Below are 23,600 nucleotides of genomic sequence, written 5' to 3' on the forward strand. Positions count from 1 at the left end.
TAGGCTTTTATTCACATATAAACATTGATCAGTGAATATAAACACAATCTTAAAGGTGCCCTAAAACCAGTTTTTACAAGATGTAATATAAGTCTAAGGTGTCCCCTGAATGTGTCTGTGAAGTTTCAGCTCAAAATACCCCATAGATTTTTTTTAATTAATTTTTTTAACTGCCTATTTTGGGGCATCATTAACTATGCACCGATTCAGGCTGCGGCCCCTTTAAATCATGCGCTCCCTGATTTCATTCAGTTATCTTCATTTTTGTTTCGAAGTTGAACAAAAGTCTTCAGGGTTTGAAACAACATGAGGGTGAATAAATTATGACAGAATTTTAATTTTTGGGTGAATTAACCCTTTAAGGAATAATTCATCCAAAAATGAAAACTGTTATCATTTGCATTTTTTACACTGGATTGTTTTTGTCAGATTTGCAAATGGAGACTTAGTGTTATTTACAAAAACACTCTACATTGTGCATATTCAACAAGTTCCTGTTTGTGTTTCACAGATAAAAAATAACAGATGCTGAAAATTCAGCTTTGCATCACAGGAATAAATTACATTTTAAAAGATATTCATATAGAAAACAGTTATTTCAAAGAGTAATAATATTTTACAATATTACTGTTTTTTTACTGTAGTGATCATAAAATAAATGCAGCCTTGGTGAGCATAAAATAAACTTCAAAAACATTAAAAACATCCCTTCAACTTTTGAACGGTAGTGTAGTTGGTTTAATCTGGTGGTTTAATCTGTCAGAAAGCAAAGGCCAAACTGTGACTCTTAAAAATCAGAACAAAAGCACACACATCACTGGCAAAAATATGCTCAAGGTTAGGTGCTCGACAAAAGAAATAATAAAAAGCAGGAAAAAGTCGGCACACCAAAGCTTCAAAATAAAACTCACAGTTCATTAAATCTGGTGTCTTTTTTACTTTGCGATGGCAGAAAGAAAAGGCCAAACTGCGACACATAAAACTTAAAACTAAAAGTGCTCTTATCACAGACGTTCTTGTGATTTTAATGTCATTTAAATAAACTGTTAAAAATGTTTTAACCACCCAGTATCCCAACTCACTATGACAGATAAAGATCATTTATATCACAGACTCTTCTTCAGAACGACATGAGGGTGAATAAATGAATATATTTTCACTTTTGGATGAACTATTCCTTCAAGACAACATTGCTGGTTTTTGCTTAAAGCAAATTCTTGTGGAATGAGAGCTGTTACCTTTAAAAGAAGAGATTACATGAAACTACCAAAAACTGGGTATTTTTTGTCTTGTTACTGTGAAATGAAGTGATCCAGGCTGAGGTCAATCAGAGGGTTTGACCTCTTGAACAGGGACCGTGAGGACAACAGCAAAGGACATGTGTGTTGCGACGTCCCTGTGCCAGACAGTGTGAAAAGCTTAATGTCTTCTTCTTGCAAATGCTGTCTACATATTTCAAGTATTCTTTCTTTTCGGATGCATTCCTGTGTGGATTTATTTGTGAATGGCAGGCAGCAGAACAGAAAGAAACCTGCTTAAAACAACAACCAAATGCGGGTGGGTGCTGTGTTTACTACAGACAGGATACAAATGAAGTAGTCGCATCTATTTTCTGTCTGAGGCTCATTTGCTCTCATACTCTTGACCTCTGTTGGAATAACACTGTGAATAAACAAATGGGACTCTACATTCACAGCTAGCTTTTGTAAGTTATTAGATATGCCAGTTTCTTTCATATATAACAGTATTGTTTTTGAGAGTGTGGGTATTTTTTCCTCTTTGCTATTTTCTTCCCCAGCATTATATGGACAATTGAGTAGTGATGATCACATCAGGGTATACTGTATAAAAGCATTCATTACAGCTTGTGGGAACATCTCAAGGTGTTAAGCTTCTGCTCAACAATACAATAGTTTGTGTATTTCTGTCAAATGTCTATCAAATATCAACCTATTTTATCCGAATAAATTATGCATTTATTTGAGATTTGCTAGTGTGTGTCAAAGGAAAATAGTTAAAGTTTGACCGTCACCAGGACTTGGAGGTAAGCTGCTTTACATTCACTAGGCCTATAAATTTCCTAGCTTTTTATATTTAGTGGTGTTAATAAGACATCAATATTACTGTTACAATTGACCCTTTGCTGGGAGTTTGATTGACAGGCGATGTAACCAATCATAACGCCGAATCCGCCATTTTGTCTGACAAAGCAGTCAGGGTAGTTAGTAGATTTACGTCGGTGAACTTGAACTTGAAAAATAGTGTGTACTGATGTCTTTACACGGTTGAAACAACATTCATTATGATGTTCAATCATGTTTATTTGATGCTATAAATTAACTAGTAGGAATGGATGGTTGGTTCATGAGCCGCTTGAACTGACGCACTACAATGATCTGTCACGACACATTAAAGCAGAACTCAGTAAGATTTGCGAAGCTCCCCCTACAGGTTCGTTCATACTCGTCGTAAATACTCCAAGCGCAACTCTGGACTACAACGACTACAACGCTCACTGGCACAGTAGTTTTGCAAATACAGTACAAGAAATCTCGATGGAGGTGGGTAATTTTCGAAATTGTCTTATAAAGTCATAATATATACATTGTTTTTGAATTACCGTAAAGCATTTTGTCACTCTCGCGTGAACTTGAACATGAGGCGAGATTGTGTCGGGTTGATGCAGCTCAACTTGCAAGTGCTGTTTTCTGGCGTAGACGTGCCAGAGGGGGTTAGTGCTCGTCTCAAACACACCACTACAAGTCAATTAACCATTGTAAGGACTTGGAAAACTATTTCTGAAGGTTAAAAAGTTACTTAGTTCTGCTTTAAAGCGCTACAAAACGTTTTTTATTGTTTGAATTTCTTTAAAAATGACAAAATTCGAAATTTGAGACTTTGCTTCATTTCAAAAGTAACCTGCTCTGTCTTGTCCGTCGACATGATGTCAGTGTCCTCTTTGGTCCGCGATGTATTTTTCACTGCGTGAGAACATTATGTGTGGCGTGAGAACATTATGTGTGGCGTGAGGGCGGCATGGCTTGTCGGACGTAACAGTAACTAAAGGGGGCGGATCTTTGCGAACAGTCAATAGATGGTATGCATCGACGTCACTTTCCCGCCGGAACGCGCTCCCTCAGCTGGACTGAGTGGCAAAAGAACCTGCTGCGTGACTGGATTTAATAGGGGAAACTGCGAAAACACGAGTAAAACAAACGATTACATGACTCGAAAGTGTTCCTTACAACTTGTCAAAGAAACCTAATCCATGAATATTGACATGCAGCCAGGAGTCATGTTTCCTGATATTTATATGTGCCTGATTTCGACGCCATGAATCAATAAATACATAAATCAAACCTGCCTGTGAATATTTTATATAACTATAGGTAGGTTTAAATCCGAATAATTACTTATATCAATGTTATATCGTCATATTGTCCAGCCCTAAAACTTGTATAGTTTTTGTAAGTGTTTATTTAAAAACACCCAATTATGCAAAATATAAGATGGTAAATATTTAATTGATGAGTTCTCACTACAATATATAACAATACAATATATACGGTATGATTTTACCTCAAGATCCAACAATCTGACACAAAATGATTCTGCAAATCCATGTTTCTCTGCCTGGAGTCCAGCTATTTCTGTGAATTTCAGTGATCCATTTGCTTCTTTTTTTCTGAAGCATTCGGCAGTCTGTAAAAATATAGATTTTGTGTCAAAGCTATTTGTACAGTCAGTCGCAAAGCTCTTTCCCGTTTTGGAAGTGTTTTGTGTGTTTTTCGCGGCATTCACACTGAAAACGTCTTGAGTGTAACCCCTGTTCCCTGAGTAAGGGAACGAGACGCTACGTCCAATGACGTGATGGGAACCCTCTGCATTTTGTGTTCTGCTATCTTGCAATACCAGAGAACCTGGAGTAGAATTTACATCAAGATTGTAAAATCTAATGAAAGTGTGCTGGGATGACCATCCAGCTGCACCACATATATCATCTAATGACATTCCTGACATTAGAGCTTTCGAAGCGGCCATACCTCTCGTGGAATGAGCACGAATAGCTAAGGGACATGGTTGTCCCACTGCTTTGTAAGCGAGTGAGATGGCCTCGACCACCCACTTGCTCATCCTCTGCTTAGATGCTGGGCCCCCCTTCTAGGGGACCCGTAACACGCAAATAATTGATCTGTTTTTCTCCACAGGGCAGCTCTGTGGACGTAAGCATCTAGCGCCCTCACAGGGCAAAGCAGGTTTCGTCTTTCCTGATCCAGATTTACAAAATGGAGGTGGGCAGAAAGCCTCCAGTGTAATGGGACCCGGGACCCTGGTGGGGACCTTTGGCACGTAGCCAGGTCTAGTATGTAGAAAAGCCTTAATCATACCAGGTGCAAATTCTAAACATGACGGAGCGACTGACAGCGCTTGTAAATCACCAATCCTTTTTAAGGATGAAATTGCTAATAGAAATACTGTTTTTAGTGTCAGAAATGTATCTGACACTTCCTCTATTGGCTCAAAGGGAGCCTCGGCTAACCTTTGTAGCACAATAGCTAGGTCCCAGTTCGGAGTTTTTGTGCGCACTGCAGGCCTCAACCTCAGTGCACCACGGAGGAAGCGTATAACCAGGGGTCTCGACCCGCCGAGGAACCCCCTACAGGATTATGATAAGCCGAAATGGCTGCAATGTATACCTTCAATGTTGAAGGGGTTAAGCCTTCTGAAAACTTTTCCTGAAGGAATTGTAGCACAAAGCTAATAGGAGACTGGACAGGGTCCATATTACATTGGCCACACCATGTAGCGAACAGTTTCCACTTATACATGTATAGCTTCCTCGTGGAGGGAGCTCTGGATTGAAGGATGGTCTCCACAACCTCGGTTGGGAGACCAGGGGCACGTTCAAGCTCACACCGGTGCGCAACGTTTTGCTACGGTTTCCGGGTTGAACGACACGTTTCCTGGAAACGGTGTGCAACGGTGTGCAACGGGTTTGAGATATGTTTTCTCTTGTTTGGTGGGTGTGTCAGAAATGTCAGCCCAATCAGCGGCAAGATGTATATAACCCACGCGGTATTAAAGAGGCAGCTCGCACAATGGGTATTAATGTAACATAAAAATACTATACTTATATATTTTGCTATTGTGATGTGACACTTTAATAAACTTTTCTATAATCAGAGGAGTATAGTTGGTAAATATTACAATATCATATAGCACAACAACGGTGATCAGCAATATTGATAAGCCTAATACTCACAATAAAAATAATATAGATCAACACAGTCTCGGAGGTAAGAAGTGGATTATCCTTCACCTGAAATGTTTGTCTTTTCATCATGAAGTGCAAGTCAAATGTTGTATAACAATAATTAGAAGTTTCCACAAATCCTTTCACTGGATTGGGATGTTCTCTTTTATTCTGGATGGCAAGGTCAGTGACTGTAACATCGAGCGCATTTTGCTGTATTAAACACGTATTTATACCGATTTAATCAGGCTCCGAAAATACCTCAAAAAGAACACAAAGAATGGCCTTCTCAGCTGCCATAGTTGCAACTCTTGCGTCATCAGAACGGGGTGTTCAACGCGCCACCGTTTCCGTTTAAAAAACGTTTTGCAACGTTTTGTCGGGGCTGAACGCAGCCCTGATTCTATGAGCCTTGCCCCCTCAGAGGCCAGGCCCACAGTTTCCACATTTCTGGGCGGGGATGGAGAATCGTGCCGCCTGCTTGTGACAGGAGATCCTGCCTGAGAGGAAGCTCCATAGGAGAGCCGTGAAGAAGTGATATTAGGTCCGCAAACCATATTCTGGTTGGCCAGTAAGGGGCCACCAATATTAGGTCGACCCTCTCCTGGCGAACCTTCTCCAGAACTCCCGGGAGCAATGAGACTGGAGGAAATGCGTACAGACGCAGCCTCGGCCACGTCTGTAGCATAGCATCCAGCCCTAGAGGTGCTGGGTGCTCCAGAGAGTACCACAGAGGGCACTGAGTTGACTCCTCTGTGGCAAATAAGTCGACTTGAGCTCGACCGTAAGTTTTCCATATTAACTCCTCCACCTCGGTGTGGAATTTCCATTCCCCGGGTCTCGCGCTCTGCCTCAACAGAGCGTCCGCTCCCACATTTAGACACCCCGGAATGTACGCTGCTTTTACAGAAAGGAGCTTTCCCTGGGCCCACAGGAGGATGCGACTGGCCAGTTTGCACAGTAGGCGAGACCACAGACCCCCCTGATGGTTTATAAACGAGACTACCGTAGTGTTGTCCGTACGGACCAACACATGGTGTCCCCTCAGGTCTGGGAGGAAGTGCTTTAATGCAAGAAACACCGCCATCATCTCAAGCCAATTTATGTGCCAGGAGAGCTGATGGTCCTCCCATAGACCACTCATGATCGCCCCCCAGCCCGTGAGGGAAGCATCTGTTGTAAGCATTACGCGACGACGAGAAGTCCTCAGCACGGGTCCCTGGGACAGGAACCAAGGCTTTTTCCACATGACCAGAGCACGAAGGCATTGCCGCGTGACTTTGATCATGCGAAAAGGATTTCCCCTCGGGGAAAACCCCTTGGTCCTGAGCCACCACTGTAAGGGTCTCATGTGCAGAAGGCCAAAAGTAATAACGTTGGACGCAGCTGCCATCAGACCCAACAGTCTCTGAAACTGTTTTACAGTGAGTGACTGGCCTAACTTCACCCCATTCACGGCCCCGAGAATGGAATTCACACGAGCAGGAGACAACCGCGCCTGCATCGTGGTGGAATCCCAGATTACTCCTAGATAGTTTGCAACCTGACTCGGGACCAGCACACTCTTTTTGGCATTGAGCCTCAGCCCAAGCTTTTTCATGTGCGACAGAACAACATCTCGATGTTGAACTGCCAGTTGCTCTGACTGAGCTAATATCAACCAATCGTCGATATAGTTCAGCACGCGGATGCCCTGGAGTCTCAGTGGAGCCAGCGCTGCATCCACGCACTTCGTGAACGTGCGGGGTGAGAGGGATAGGCCGAAAAGAAGAACCCTGTATTGGTAAGCTTCGCCCCCGAAAGCAAACCTGAGGATCTTCCTGTGAGAAGGATGGATGGATACATGGAAATATGCGTCTTTCAGATCTATCGCCACAAACCAGTCCTCGGACCGGATCTGTGGAATAATCTGTTTGAGTGTGAGCGTTTTGAACTTCAACTTCTTTACAGATCGATTTAGCACACGTAAATCTATGATCGGACGCAATCCTCCATCCATCTTTGGAACAATGAAGTAGCGGCTGTAAAAGCCCGACATTTTGCTGGGAGGAGGAACCCTTTTTATAGCTCCTTTTTGCAAAAGCGTCGTAACTTCTTGTTCCATCACCAGAGACTGTTCTGGGGCTACCACTGTGGGAAGAACCCCTTTGAACTTGGGCGGTCGAGAACCGAACTGAATTCTGTAACCCTGTTCTATCATGAGCAGCACCCATTTCGAAATGTTCGGGAGACGTTTCCATTCTTCCACAAATTCTACTAAGGGAACCAGTCTCTCGAGACTGGTCTCTGGTGTTTTTTGAGCACTTGGCTCGTTCATCTGATGCGACGCACCGGCAGACAGATGAATCAAGCGCTGACCGACCCTCCTCGGAGGATCGGTGGAGACCGCTGCGCCCTGACGCACACTGGGTGGCAGGGTTGGCAGAACGGCCCCCTGAGGGCACCAGAGAGAAGCGGGTATTTGATATTTTAATAACCAAACCTCCCACGTCACCCGCCTCTGACGTCACGTTTCCTCATTGGTTGGATACAGAGGTGCTTCACGAACACAAAATGCAGAGGGTTCCCATCACGTCATTGGACGTAGCGTCGATGTTCCCACGAAAGGGAACCAATGCTGCCGCTCAGTCTTTGTGTCACTCAGTGGGCGTCGCCGCAGTCATAGCGGTTGACGAAGAGGTCACGTGCATACCCTCTATTGGAAACGGTTTGATTTAAAAAAAAATAAATAAGAATCAGATGACGTTCGTCAATCAGAAGTTCAGAACCATTACATTCTTTACTGTTCTCAAACCGTTTTAACGTTAGTTATATAAACAAATTATAAACTAAATTAAACATATAAGTAGCCTACTCATTATGCAGATTTGTGCTACGGGTATACAACTAATTTTGTAAATGATTATTAATTTACACTATAGGCCTTAATTAAATTTAAAATATAGAGGTTGTGCTTTGGCTCTCCTTGACTATGTGGATAAATATGTTTATCCTACTGCTCATAAAGCATTCACTACTTAAAAGATATAACCAGTTTAGCTGGAAAAGATCTCTAGTTGAAGATGTTACTTTAGCTAAACCCATTAATAGACACAGTACTTCCTTGAAAATAAATTACAGCATTGCAACATCTCATGATGAAACGACCATTCATAACAGATAATGCTTTACAATGTCTGTTAGAGAGCTACATATGGAAATTTATCTGTTCAATAAAATACCTTACCCTGTTGAGTAATAAAAACAGCATCTCCGTGTTGCTTTTACATTTCAAATCATAGACTTTAAAGGGGAGGTGTAATGCTATTTTATACATTTTTACTTATTTACACTGTTAAATAGTTGAATTCTCCTGCTAAACATAGCCAAAGTTTCAAAGCACGAGTTGGACATGATGGAGTAGCCTATTTCTGTGCCAACTTCCGGTTGCTGACATATTTTGCCGAATTTCTTTAGAGTATGGCCTGTATCATGTCATAAAGTGTGGAATTCCTTTTATAGGCACTTCTCCCTGATAAGCGTGCGCACACACATCACCCAGAGCAAGAGCACGCCCATCAACGTACGCGCTTCGGTCGGGATACGGAAACTGAGAGATTTTTGGCTGTGTCCCAATTCAGGGGCTGCACCCTTTGAAGGCTGCATACATCATCGAGGCAGTCTCATTTAAGAAAAATAACCATTAGACTGCAAAGTAAGCAATAAATGACAGTATTTTACACCTCACAATGAATATAAGTTTTATTACGGTTACTTTTCTTAAATAATCCTTGATGAATTATGCAGCCTTCAAATGCGACCTCCAGAGGATACAGCCTCCGAAATGAGACGCAGCTCCTGTCAACAAAGGAGTGTGTTTTTGGTTGTGAGGGAAAGATTAATTTTTTTCAGCAAAAAACCTGCATTAAGGGAACAGAGGATGAAGTTTGTTTTTCCGAGGCAGCAACGGAGTTGTACACGTATGTTTGTTTGTTCCCGGGATTTCGGTGATGAATACTTTGTAAACAAGTCCCAGTTCGGCGCTGGATTAGCAGATCATGGGTGTTGAGTAAAGCTGCATCAGATGTCTGTGTTTTGTTGGCAATCTGCACTCAAGTGCATAAAATGTAAACAACACGAACACTTTTGTTCCCTTTTTATTTATAATGATGTCACAGCTTGCAGACAATCTAAGCTGCACGTGCTCGTGACTCTTTAGCTCTGCCCACGGCACTGATGGCAGGCATGACTCCAGGAGCTCAGCTTTTTTCGGAAAGACTCAGTACAGTGTATCTATTTTTTATAAATATGATAAAACCTAAAGACTTTTTGGAGATATGAAGAATGCAATATTACTCTATGTGTTATGGAAATGTAGAAATTAAAGATGAAGCTCCAATCTCTTCTTGAATTTATATATATATATATATAATATATAAATATATATATAAAGTATACACACACACCGATCAGGCGTAACATTATGATCACTGACAGGTGAAGTGAATAACTGATTATCTCTTCATCACGGCACCTGTTAGTGAGTGGGAAATATTAGGCAGCAAGTGAACATTTTGTTAGAAGCAGGAAAAATGGGCAAGCAACGGCTAGACGACTGGGTCAGAGCATCTCCAAAACTGCAGCTCTTGTGGGGTGATCCCAGTCCCGGTCAGTGCCTATCAAAAGTGGTCCAAGGAAGGAACAGTGGTGAACTGACGACACTGTCAAGGCTCATTGATGCACGTTGGGAGTGAAGGCTGACCCGTGTGGTCCGATCCAACAGATGAGCTACTGTAGCTCAAATTGCTCAAGAAGTTCATGCTGGTTCTGACAGAAAGGTGTCAGAATACACAGTGCATCACAGTTTGTTGCGTATGGAGCTGCATAGCCGCCAGAGGTGGGTAGAGTATCCAAAAACTGTACTCAAGTAAAAGTACAAGTACTTATAGAAATATTTACTCAAAGTAAAAGTGAAAGTAATAATCCTAATAGTTACTTGAGTAAGAGTAAAAAAGTATCCAATAAAAATCTTACTCAAGTAGCTCGTTACTAGTTACTTTTATTTTATATATATATATATATATATATATATATATATATATATATATATATATACACACACACACACACAATATGTTATTATTTAATGTTTATTATTTAAATAGATATTTAATTTATTATCATAATTAGATATCTTTGCAACAAACAAACATAGAAGAGACAAGCATTATTTCTAGCATCTGTAACCCGAATGTATCGTTACTATATTAATAACGTATACAGCTAACGTTACATTTTAAAAGAAGAGAGAAAACTCTTTACATGTGCTCGCGCACATATCTGAACTTGACACAAACAATGATCAAATACACATTGACGGATCTTCTTCGGTCTGTTCTCCAAAATGTAATCAAATGTATATTTCAGCAGGTGCGTGTAACTGCTTAACTGTGTCAACGCAAAGCGTTCATTTTCAAGACGAACAGGTCGCTGGCGCCGCCATTGCGCAATAGTAGGCTATATGTATAAATTAAGATATATGTCCATAAAAACAGTAAAGAAATACTATATACTCTTGTTATAGTGACGTAATAATCTGTTTGGTTGTAAAATGTCGGCTATTGGCTGTACCATGAATTGAAATCAAATTAAATCGATAGGCCTACCGGTGGAATTGTTCATAGACAGCATACGCAGCTCAACTAATAAAGGTATTCATAGCTGGCAAACAATTGGATGTATTTGCAGATTTGCTTTTAATTGACTGGAGGTCCACTGCCACTTCATCCGCTCCGAGTGAGAAACCGCTTCAGACGATTCAGCGTGTGCAGGAACTGAACAAATCATTCAAACTGATTCGCGAATCAATTTAGACAGTTTTACCAACTTGTTTGATCAAGTCTTTGAACAGAATCGACTCAAAAGAGTGATTCATTTGTGAATGGGGCATCGTTCATGAAAAAAGAGACAGCGCGCATGGAATAAACTACGCATTTCTTAACATTTACAGTATTGCGTTAAAATAAAGTAACGAGAGGAACGTTGCCCATTGTAGCGAAGTAAAAGTACAGATTTTTCATTACAAATGTACTCAAGTTAAAGTAAAAGTACCCACATTTTAATCTACTCTAAAAAGTACAAATTTTTCCAAAAAACTACTCAAGTAGGCTACATGTAACGAAGTAAATGTACTTCGTTACTACCCACCTCTGATAGCCGCAGACCAGTCAGGGTGCCCATGCTGACCCCTGTCCACCGCTGAAAGTGCCAACAGTGGGCATGTGAGCATCAGAGCTGGACCACAAAGCAATGGAAAAAGCTGGCCTTGTCTGATGAATCATGTTTTCTTTTACATCACGTGGATGGCCGGGTGCGTGTGCGTCGCTTACCAGGGGAACGCATGGCACCAGGATGCACTATGGGAAGAAGGTAAGCCAACGGAGGCAGTGTGATGCTTTGGGCAATGTTCTACTGGGAAACCTTCAGTCCTGCCATCCATGTGGATGTTACTTTGTGGAGTCCATGCCTCGATGGGTCAGGGCTGTTTTGGCAGCAAAAGGAGGACCAACACAATTAGGCAGATGGTCATAATGGTCATAATAATAGGCTGATCGGTGTGTATACACACACAAATTATGTGATAAAAAATGTATAAAATCCCATATTACACTGAATGAAGAGCCATAACTAGACAGCATATTTATTATTTTATGTATTAATATGATACATAGCCTACATTTCAATGCCATTATTTCTTAAGCAAAATATGTCTTGATGTACAGATCGAAATACTTCTCATGCATACAGTTTTTGAGAAAATCAACCTACAAATGGCTTACAGCAAATATTAATCAGGAAAAGGAGAAAATGTTTTAACATGTTTTTACACAATCAACAATAATAATGCTAAAATATTTAGCAGCTAAAAAAAAAAAAAAAAAAAAAAAATCCCTTATTGCAAAGCCAAATACAGAGTAACCAGATTTCAAGTGAGTGGCTTTTTTCAGGTTTTTCTGAAGTGGTGTAACAAATCTTACGGAACGGATTGTGTTGCTCTCTGATGTGGTCATGATATGTTTCAGTTTTACTTCTCACGTCGAGTAAGAATAAAAGTAGAAAAGCAGAAGAAAATGTACCTCTGCAAACACATGCTTCATAAATAGGCCTAGGTGACACTTTCACACTTGCAGTTCTGCAGTTGTGGCAAAACTCTCAATAGTAAAACGATAATCTGACCAAACCATGACCTGCAAAAACTGCAAACAACACATTTTAAAACATCTGCTGAAAGTTCCTCTTTTTCTTTCTCACGTCCTTTGTGGCTTTAAAGGAAAAGTTACATGATGTAAAACAGACAAAGATGCTATTGCTTGAGATTGTAATATAATGTGAATCGCCAGTGTGTCAGAGATCATCTGCTCTTAGTGATGTTTCACAGCGCTGTAGATCACTTCATCTTGGTCAGGAGGACGGCTCTGAGAATGATTTAATAAAACACAAGATGGAGTGAGATGAATTTCAATAAGCCAGTGATTAAAAGCATTGAGATTATGCACTTCCACTGCTTGGCCATAAATAGATTATATCAGTTTTACATACAGTATATGCATACAGTATATGCATTGGTGGTACCAGCAACGTATTAATGCTTACATTGGAGACCTGGTTTTGTTCATTGTCCTTTTCTTTCTTGAAGACCACTGTGTCATACGTCACAGGACCTTCTGTCTGTACAAGAGGAGAGCAAACAAAACTTTGTAAGATTATTCAGATGGTATGAATTTAAGGTCATGTTGCAGTGTTAGATGGTGTATGTCTGATCTGTAGATATTTTAAGGCCTAAACACACCTCAGAGCAGACGTCTTGTCCTTGTGTGGGCAAATCTTAAAACAGGAAGAATTATATTAAAACAGGAAGAATCATATCATAAAACCACATTCAACCTATAAAAGTTTTTACAAATGAAAAAACATAAGTGATATTCAAGGAGACTAAAATATGAGTTTTCACCAAAGGTAATACGACAGTGCAATAAATCCTGTGAAATTGGATTTGAGGCATTAGCAGTGGAATATTGCTCTGAATTGAATAGGCAAATGTTTGAACTGACTGCGTTTTTGTATAATCCTCCAGATCACCAAAACCAGCATCAGAAGCAGAAGTAGCGGCACAGCAGTCCAGAGCAGCAGAAAAATCCCGTCCCTGTGTTCAGATGAGGTAACCTCTGTATCATTACTTGTTTGGTGGTTTTCATGTATAGAGCTGTTAGAAATACAATCATTTTGGGTTTAAAATGACAATAACGTAATAAAGAAAAGTCCATTTTTAAATCTGTAGGCAGCAAAATCTTTCCACCTCTAACTACAGTGAGATCATTGTCTGACATTCTTAGTGATTAATTCAGCTTTCAGAGATTAACTTACGAAGAAGGATCAGCATCAACAGAGCTTTTATCACTTTCAGCTGAGTTTGGAGGACAAATAGAAAAACATCAGTTACATATGATAAAAAAAATTATGTTCTATATATATATATATATATATACAGTCCCCTCCAAAAGTATTGGAACAGTGAGGACTATTCCTTTATTTTTTCTGTAGACTGAAAACATTTGGGTTTGACATCAAACAATTTATATGAGACAAAAGATCAACATTTCAGCTTTTATTTCCAGGTATTTACATCTGGATCTGATACACAACTTAGAAGATATAACCTTTTGTTTGAACCCACCCATTTCTCATGTGACCAAAAGTATGGAACATGTGACTGACAGGTGTGTTTTGTTGCCCTGGTGTGTCCTATTACATTGATTATTCAAACAATAAATAGCACTAAATGTCTGCACTCAGTTTCAGATTTAGGTTTTGCCTGTGCAGACTGCATTTATAGTTAGACGTGTAACCAACATGAAAACCAGAGAGCTGTCTATGGGTGAAAAACAAGCAATTGTGAAGCTGAGAGAAGATGGAAAATCAATCAGAGCCATTGCACAAACATTGACCATAGCAAGTACAACCATTTGGAATGTCCTGAAGAAGAAAGAAACCACTGGTGTACTAAGTAACAGACCTCGAATGGGTAGACCAAGAAAAACATCAGCTGTTGACGACAGAAACATTGTGAGAGCTGTAAAGAAAGACCCTAAAACAACTGTTAGTGACATCAGCAACAACCTCAAGAGGGCAGGAGTGAAGGTATCACAGTCTACTGTCCGCAGAAGACTTCATGAACAAAAGTACAGAGGCTACACCAGAAGATGCAAACCTCTCATTAGCAAGAAGAATAAGAAGGCCAGGCTGGAATTTTGCCAAAAACTACAGAGACAAGCCTCAAACATTCTGGGGCAAAGTTTTATGGACTGATGAGACAAAGATTAACCTCTACCAAAGTGATGGAAAGGCTAAAGTTTGGAGAAAAAAAAGGATCTGCTCATGACCCCAAACATACAAGCTCATCTGTGAAACACGGTGGAGGTAATGTCATGGCTTGGGCTTGCATGGCTTCTTCTGGGACGGGCTCATTGATCTTCATTGATGTAACACATGATGGCAGCAGCAAAATGAACTCTGAAGTGTACAGAAACATTTTGTCTGCCAATTTACAGAAAAATGCAACCAAACTGATTGGGTGATCCTTCATCATGCAGCAAGATAATGACCCAAAACACAGTGCCAAAGCAACAAAGGAGTTCATCAGGGGCAAAAAGTGGAAGGTTTTAGACTGGCCAAGTCAATCTCCAGACTTAAACCCTATAGAGCATGCATTTTACCTGCTAAAAAAGAGACTGAAGGGAGTAACCCCCCAAAACAAACAACAACTGAAAGAGGCTGCAGTGGAAGCCTGGAAAAGCATTACAAAAGAAGAATGCAAAAGTTTGGTGATGTCAATGGGTCATAGGCTTGATGCAGTTATTGCAAGCAAAGGATTTTCAACTAAATATTAAGTCTTATTCACTTTAATCTATTTTAAGTTAATCTGTTCCAATACTTTTGGTCACATGAGAAATGGGTGGGTTCAAACAAAAGGTTATATCTTCTAAGTTGTGTATCAGATCCAGATGTAAATACCTGGAAATAAAAAGCTGAAATGTTGATCTTTTGTCTCATATAAATTGTTTGATGTCAATACACAGATGTTTTCAGTCTACAGAAAAAATAAAGGGAATAGTCCTCACTGTTCCAATACTTTTGGATGGGACTGTATGTATATATATAGTATGTTATATATATATATATATATATATATATATATATATATATATATATATATATATATATATATATAGAATTAATTTAACTATTTATAAATCATTTTTATTCATTTTGATATAATAAAACAATGAAATAAAATACAATTTAGAAATTACACACAGATATAAATAAATGCATCATGTCAATTAAATACTTTTTTACAAGATAACTGAAATAAATGACTTACTTGTAATTGTTATATTTATTGTCCCTCTTGAACAAAGAGTTGAACAGGAACCTGCAGCTCTCCTACTGAGCAGAAGAACCATCCAGAATCACTGAGTCTCAGTCCAGTCATCAGCACAGTGAAAGGATCTATCTCCTAACATCATCACTGATCTGGACTGATGGAATTCTGGGATGTGTCAGTCCTCCCTGCACTGTGTAACAGCCTCTTGATCTTTAATTCTGCACCACTGTTTGAGTTTATTACTGATATCCAGAACTGTAGAAACACTGGACACTGACATTACCACCTTCATGTCCAGATACACTGCTGCTCACCACAGACACATCAGGAGCTGAACACACAGACAGCAACAACAAGTTTGAATTAAATATTTGTGTTAAATCTAAACAGGTATCTACTGAATTAGAAAACCACATATTCACACAGAGGAAAAGTGAAGAAATGGCATCACAAAATCTGTTTTTACCTTGTTTAACAGTTAAATACAAATGTTTTTCCGTCATCTGGTTTTGTATAAGTGCCGATCTCCACAGCACACCAGTAATTGTCCAGAGTCTGAGGATGTTAGAATTGCTGAGTTTCACAGTAAAAATATTCTGTTGCTGGATAATCAGATATTGTCCATTTCCCTGTATCGTTTGCACGGGCTGTGATTGTGCAAGAAATCCAAGACCCTCTACACCAGTATTTTGGGTTCAGTTTATACTGACTGTCATACAGACACGGGATTGTAACAGTTTCTCCTTCTCTGACAGTTACATGATCTAATGTCTTCATGCTCAGAGTTCCTGTAGACACAAACACACACACATTCAGCAAAATTAGTGTGTTCAGTTATAAGTCTGAGGAATGGTGGTTTTAGGAATAATGAGATAAAGAGTAATATTAAATGAAACGTTACATTTGTGTTAATAACTTTCTTTTTATGATATATGTTTTAATTTCAGATTTACTTTAATGTTGTCATTTCATAATCGTACTGTATTACAGGTATATTTACAGAACACATTTTTTTCCGTATATGTCAAAAATCAGTTTTACAAACTGATCTGACTTTTATCTATTGGTCCCAGGTGGAAAAAAAGTATACCTGAATGCATAAAAAAAAAAAAAAAACTTAAATACAAGCAAGTACATTTGTAGTACAGTCTTATTTTTTGTACTAAATAAAATTGTAAAACACTATTAAAAGTATATTTCTAGTTCAGTTGTAGTTCTGTGCACTTGAAAACGTATACTAAATGCAACTAATACTTAAATTGATTTTTAGTGCATTGAAATAAAGTATACTACCGCAAAAATATACAGAGTTTTATTAGTGTATTTCTTAAAAGTGTGCATTGAATGCTTTAAAAATTACTTAAATCTTAGTAGACTTATACAGTAATCCTAAAGTTTAAATTAAATTGATTTAATTAAAAATATATTACTAATGTAGTTATAAGTACATTTTCCCAACTGTGGTACTTAAGTACACTTAATATAAATGCACTAATTAGCACTAACACTTAAATAGTAAACAAAGTATACAGAAGTGTTTTATTAGTGCATTACGTAAAAGTGTGCTATGAACGCTTTACTTAAAATTTTAGTGGATTTTTACTAAAATCCACTTAGTGACTTTGTCACTAAGTTCTATTTTAATGGATTTTCTTGAGAAATAAAACATGCAGGCTAAATGTGTACTAAAATGTACAATTTAACAGTAAGTATACGTTTAGCATAAAGTACTTAAAGTGCTATATTTATCTATATTTTAAATGTGGGAAAAAAGTGCTGCTACTAATGACATACTAAAAGGGCTAGTTTCACAAGACAGGGCTTAATTTTTTAAAAAGATATATATATATATATATATATATATATATATATATATATATATAAAATTAAGCCTGATTTCAATTAAGGGTATTTAAGTAGCTTTTATAAACACACCCTAGAAAAAACATGTGCATCTTGAGACAAAACAATGGCAGTGACATTTTAAGATATTTTAGTGCAAGTTGCTTTCAGTTAAAAAAGCTCAAACATGCATTTTAGTCTAGGACTAGCTTAAGCCTTGTCTGTGAAACCGGGGGATAATGTACTTGATTGTACTTGTCACGGTTTGCGGGTTCACTAGTTCACTGGTTCAGTCTCTCTGTGAGTGTGTGTTGCTGCTGATGAGCTGATCAGCATCAGCTGTGGTTCTTCAGTGCCGCTATTTAATGTCTGTGCTTTTTGCCCTGTGTTGTCAGATGGTTGGTGTATTTGTGCAGTGTTAGTCATGGTGTCTGCGTCTCTTGTTCCTGTTCTGGATACTTTTGGATTACCTGTTGGAGGACTGGTTTGCCCATTGCAGTCTCTGTGCTACCAAGAAATACTTTGCCATCTGCACCCTCAACGTCTGACCCTTGCTATCTTTCCTGCTGCTATTTTTCTTAATAAACTGATATTTGCTGCTTTCACTATTGAATCCTCCTTATTTCACATAACAATATTTAAAGACACCATTAACATTTAGTTAAGTATATCATTTAAAGGGAATATTAACATAGTTACAATACATTTGAAATGAATTATTTAATGTTTATAAAATGGTTAGTTCCTGTCCTTGGTTCTGATTGGTCAAAAGCTGTGTGTTATTCACAATAAAACACGGCTATGACCGCTTCACCCAACGGTTCTGTGTATCACTACACAACACCCTTAGCAACCACTCTTAGCGTAAACTGTATGTTCTCAATTGATATTGTTCATTAAGCTTACTGTATTATGTAGAAGAGTGTTGTGAGAAAGAGTATGAGCGAGTTTATTACCTCTCAATTGCAATTTCCTTCATAGTCCTTTGTTCATAATAAAAAATTGTTTAAAGCGATGTATTACTGTCCTTTTAACATTTAAGGGGTTTTATGTGACAGAGAGGCTGCGTTCCAGTTCGGTTTTTAAATGCCCTTCCCTCGTACTTCCCTCGGTTGTGACTCGGAACGTCAGATGCACGAGTGCCCACTTCTGGCGGATTTGCAATGGGCAATGGAACGTTAAGCCCTTGATCACTTGGTCCGCAATGGAGCTGATTTATTATTTATTTTTTCCCCTTACAAATTTGTTTATACAGTTCTATATGTATATAATGTGTTTTAAAAAAAAAAATGTCATAGAATTGTTTGTGGTAGGGTAAATTAAACGCGAATGCGGTGACGTCATAATCGTGTTCCATTGTGGGTTATGGAGCTGCCTGAAGTGTCATGTGAAGTAGACTGTCCTCGGTTTCGAGGGAGCGAGGGTCTGTCCATGTAAACTTCCCTCGTCCACTTCACGAAGGGAACGCACTTCAAAATGGCGGCAGGGATTCCCGAGGGGAAGTGTGTAGGGAAGTCGCGAGTGCTGTCTAAAACTGGAGTGGAAGAGCCCTAGTCAAAGCATTTTTCAGTTGCGTCTTGTTCTGTGTTCATAACAATTCAGTCTTTTCAATGTAAAAGTCTTCGCTACTGACTGACACACTCATAAAGACAGTCTTTGCCGCCATCTAATGGTGTAATAATGTAGCTTCTGTTACTGTTCACGGTCAGGGACTATTTTTTGCAGCGGAAGGAAGGCTTTTAGAAAAAGTTTACTAATGAAAGTTGCCTTGATACATATTTCTGGCTTTAATATTTGTATTGTGTGGTAACTGTTTTATAAAAGCAATAAGGTACTCGAGCTAATGCTGTATTGTAAATAAGTCACAGCTGAAGGGGTTGCAGGCAACAACGCCCTTCAGCCGTTACTTATTCACAATACAGCACAGCCTCTCGTACCTTATTGCTTACATAAAATTATGTGGGCAATACATTATAAAAACATATATTTATCATATAATATTCTTATATTTTAAATAATTCATAAGTGTATTTTCTATGTCTGATGAGTATATTTAAAAGTTTATGAAAGATTGATTCAAGTGTACTACAAGTGGTAACTAAATACATTTTTTTAATACAGAGATAGTATGTTAAAAGCACATTTTAGTTCATATTTCATGGTGTCTCAAAATAGCACAGTTGAGTACACTTAGATGTTCTTTAGATTATCTGAAGAAGTACTAAAGATTTTTTTAGAATATTAAATAGTATAGTATATTTTTTAGAGCACTTCAAGTACATTATGGAAGTGTACTAAAAGTATATTTTGAAAATATTGTTGAAAACTTAATTATGTGAAATTAAAACATACAATATTTCCTTTGTGTTCAAGTCTTACACAGCAGGATATAAACTGAACTGCCACAGCCCTGAAGATTATACTTTTTATATATACACATACATATACAGTATATTTAAATATACATGAAGTACTACTTGCTTACCCTGCTGTCTTTAGGAAGTGAGATCAATCAAAGAATATAAAGAAACAACAGGAGAACAAGGTATTTTATTTAAAAAACAAAACAAAACAAAAAAAACATAAAAGCCTGTTTTGAGGGTAGAATGTAATTTCTGTGTCTTACCTGCAATGTAAAGTAATACACCAAAGAGCATCGGAGGAAGAGCCATGTGACCGACAGAGTGAGTAAAAGACAGAACCTGAAATGAACATTTGACTTCCTGCTTCTGATAATGAGCCGTTCCTGTTTCTGTACTCACTGATGCAACTGAAGTCAGACAAATCCTGTGCGCACACACACACGAGCGCACACGCGCATACACACTTTAACTGCTCTAAAGATGACACAAGTATTTTTAAATGTTAGTTAAAAACTGTACACTTGAAAAGGTTTAGATCAAAGTAAAGAGCTGAAGCGAACTTACAGTACAGAACTGAAGATATATGTGCAAAAATATACAACCCCACTTCCAGAAAAGCTGGGACATTTTGTTAAATGCAATAAAATCACCTCAAAAACAACCTTTATTTAACTGACAAAAGTATGAAAAAAAGTAACCGTTTCCACTGGCCAAATTCATTGTATTTTGTAAATATAAACAAATTATGATTTTGATGGCTGCACCACACTCCAAAAACATTGGGATAGATGTGAAATAAAAGTGTAAAGATTAACCGCAGTTAAACAGCAGGTGAATTGGTAATAGGCGAGGCTCATGATTGGGTATAAAAGGAACATTCACCAAAGACTTGGTTTTGCAAGCAAAGATGGGTCATGGCTTATCACTATGTGCCAAATTTCATGAGAGAATAGTCAAACAATTGAAAAATCACATTTCTCAATGCAAGATCGCAAAGTATTTAGGTCTTTCGCCATCTACTGTACGTAATATTGTGAAAAGAGGCAGGAAACCTCTGTTTAATGTGAGTGACCTTTGAGCCCTTCGAACCATCATGCTGCTGTGTTAAAAACAGGCACATGTGCTCAGGAGTACTTTGGAAAACCGTTGTCACTTAATACAGTCTGCTGCTACATCAAGAAACGCAACTTGATTCTCTGTTACCCAAGGAGAAAGCTCTTCATCAATGCAGTGCAGAGATGCTGCTGAGTTCTCTGGGCCCGGGCTCATCTCAGATGGTCAAAAAATGGTTTCAGTTAGTTTTGGGAAAAACGGGCATTGAGCTCTGTCCCAACAGACTTTCGTCAGCGACAGGTAAGCAAACATCTGTCATAGTACAGGGGTGCATCAGTGCAAATGTCATGGCCAGTAGCATGTTTACCCACCACGCAAAGCACGCAATTGCGTGGGGCCCCGCGGCTTGGAGAGGCCCCCGTGATTTCTCCCGACGGGGACCTCACGGTGGTGTGGTCTACGTGATACGCAGTATATGCCATATTCCCAATAGGAAAGGTCAAGGATTTGCATATACCCAGTTTAAAAAAACACGAGAATACGGACTTGGTGCTCTTTAATGTGCCGTGACAGATTGTAACGCCTCAGTTCAAGAGAAGGGGCAGCCTGACGAGCACGTGAACTGAACCTCTGCTTTAATACCAGTTACAGCGCGAAATAAACATGAATGAACTAAAGGTATGTTAAAAGATACAGAACAACTTACCAAAGTCCATAAAATATCTTGTAATAAACAAACGTAATATCACATTTACCTCAGAACAAACATATTCATCATGACCATTAACTCGTTAGTCAACTAGAAAAATTAACTCTAGAGAGGAGCATTTAGCTTAATATATGCACCATACTACATATTAATTATTTTTAATGTAGCCTAAATTCAATAAGTTATATAATGCATGTTTGAACAAATCCATCAAGTCGAAAGCCACCTTTTAAAGGTGCCCTAGATTCAAAATTTGAATTTACCTCGGCATAGTTGAATAACAAGAGTTCAGTACATGGAAAAGACATACATTGAGTTTTAAACTCCATTGCTTTCTCTTTCTTATGTAAATCTCATTTGTTTAAAAGACTTCCGGAAAACACACGGATCTCAACATAACACCGACTGTTACGTAACAGTCGGGGTGTACGCCCCAATATTTGCATATGCCAGCCCATGTTCCCAACATTATGAAAGGCATTAGACAAGGGCAGCCAGTAACGTCTGGATCTGCACAGGTGAATCAACAGACTAGGTAAGCAAGAACAACAGCGAAAATGGCAGATGGAGCAATAATAACTGACATGATCCATGATAGCATGATATTTTTAGTGATATTTGTAAATTGTCTATCTAAATGTTTCGTTAGCATGTTGCTAATGTACTGTTAAATGTGGTTAAAGTTACCATCATTTATTACTGTATTCACAGAGACAAGAGCCGTCGCTATTTTCATTTTTAAACACTTGCAGTCTGTATAATTCATAAACACAACTTCATTCTTTATAAATCTCTCCAACAGTGTAGCATTAGCCGTTAGCCACGGAGCACAGCCTCAAACTCATAGAGAATCAAATATAAACATCAAAATAAATACTTTACTCACATAATTCGAAGCATGCATACAGCATGCATGACGAACATCTTGTAAAGATCCATTTGAGGGTTATATTAGCTGTGTGAACTTTGTAAATGTGCTGTAATATAATCGAGAGCTCGTGTGAGAGGGAGCACGTGAATTAAAGGGGCGCCGCACTGAAAAAATCAGTGCATAGTTAATGACGCCCCAAAATAGGCAGTTAAAAAATTAATTAAAAAAAATCTATGGAGTATTTTGAGCTGAAACTTCACAGACACATTCAGGGGACACCTTAGACTTATATTACATCTTGTGAAAAAGCATTCTTGGGCACCTTTAAATGTTTATATTTCAAAAAAACAAATTGGAGTAGAAATAATTTTAAAGTTAGTAGGCTTGTGATATATTATATAAAAAAAAATCCTTAATTTAAGTTTGTATACAAATAAGTTAATTTTAACCTAAAATATTCATGTAGTACCAACTGATCCACATATATTTTACAGCATTAGTTGAGAGATTTTTTTTTTTTTTTGAGAAAATTTGCCATGTACTGTCTGTACCTGATATAGGCTACAGTATATCCAAAATAACTGATACTGAATCGAATTGCAAGCTTGTGAATCAAAATGCATAACTATGATGACAAGACTGGCAGGAAATGATGCAAAACAGAAAACAAACAGTCCAAACACAAGGGTGATATTGTGACATACTGATAAGCCTAATCCTTTCCATTATTATTAATAATAGTTGCAACCTGCACTCTTAAATGTGCATTGAAAATTGCCAGCTGATAAACCCCGGGGAACGTGATCCCAGGGCCCCCTCCTAGAGATTTGCTTACGGCCCCCAATAACCTAAACACACCACTGGTCATGGCTGACTTGCACATGTGTGAAGGTTCCATTGATGTGAAGGCGTATATTAGGATTATACTGTATGGATTTTACATATAGGCCTACTGAGAAATATATACATATTTCCTAAGAAAGCAAGACAATGTCAGGCCTCATTCTGCACACGCTATATCAGAGTGCTTTCTTAGACACTCTAAACTGTAGAAGGGATGTGATTTAGTGGTCTGTCTGCAATCC

The 23,600-nt window shown here is 38.5% G+C and overlaps 1 protein-coding gene across 1 annotated transcript; it reads right to left on the reverse strand.

Annotated features, from left to right (window-relative positions):
- Positions 1–16,229: 16,229 nt before the first annotated feature.
- pigrl4.2 (polymeric immunoglobulin receptor-like 4.2) lies at positions 16,230–20,269 on the reverse strand. Its single transcript, XM_048164822.1, has 2 exons — positions 20,146–20,269; positions 16,230–16,465 (listed from the first exon to the last, which is right to left on the reverse strand). Exons 1-2 carry the CDS (start codon positions 20,189–20,191, stop codon positions 16,242–16,244), a joined length of 270 nt encoding a protein of 89 aa, XP_048020779.1. The 5' UTR covers positions 20,192–20,269; the 3' UTR covers positions 16,230–16,241.
- Between the last annotated feature and the right edge of the window lie 3,331 nt (positions 20,270–23,600).

This window comes from Megalobrama amblycephala, linkage group LG17, assembly GCF_018812025.1.
Source record: "Megalobrama amblycephala isolate DHTTF-2021 linkage group LG17, ASM1881202v1, whole genome shotgun sequence".
In the NCBI taxonomy this organism is placed as follows: domain Eukaryota; kingdom Metazoa; phylum Chordata; class Actinopteri; order Cypriniformes; family Xenocyprididae; genus Megalobrama; species Megalobrama amblycephala.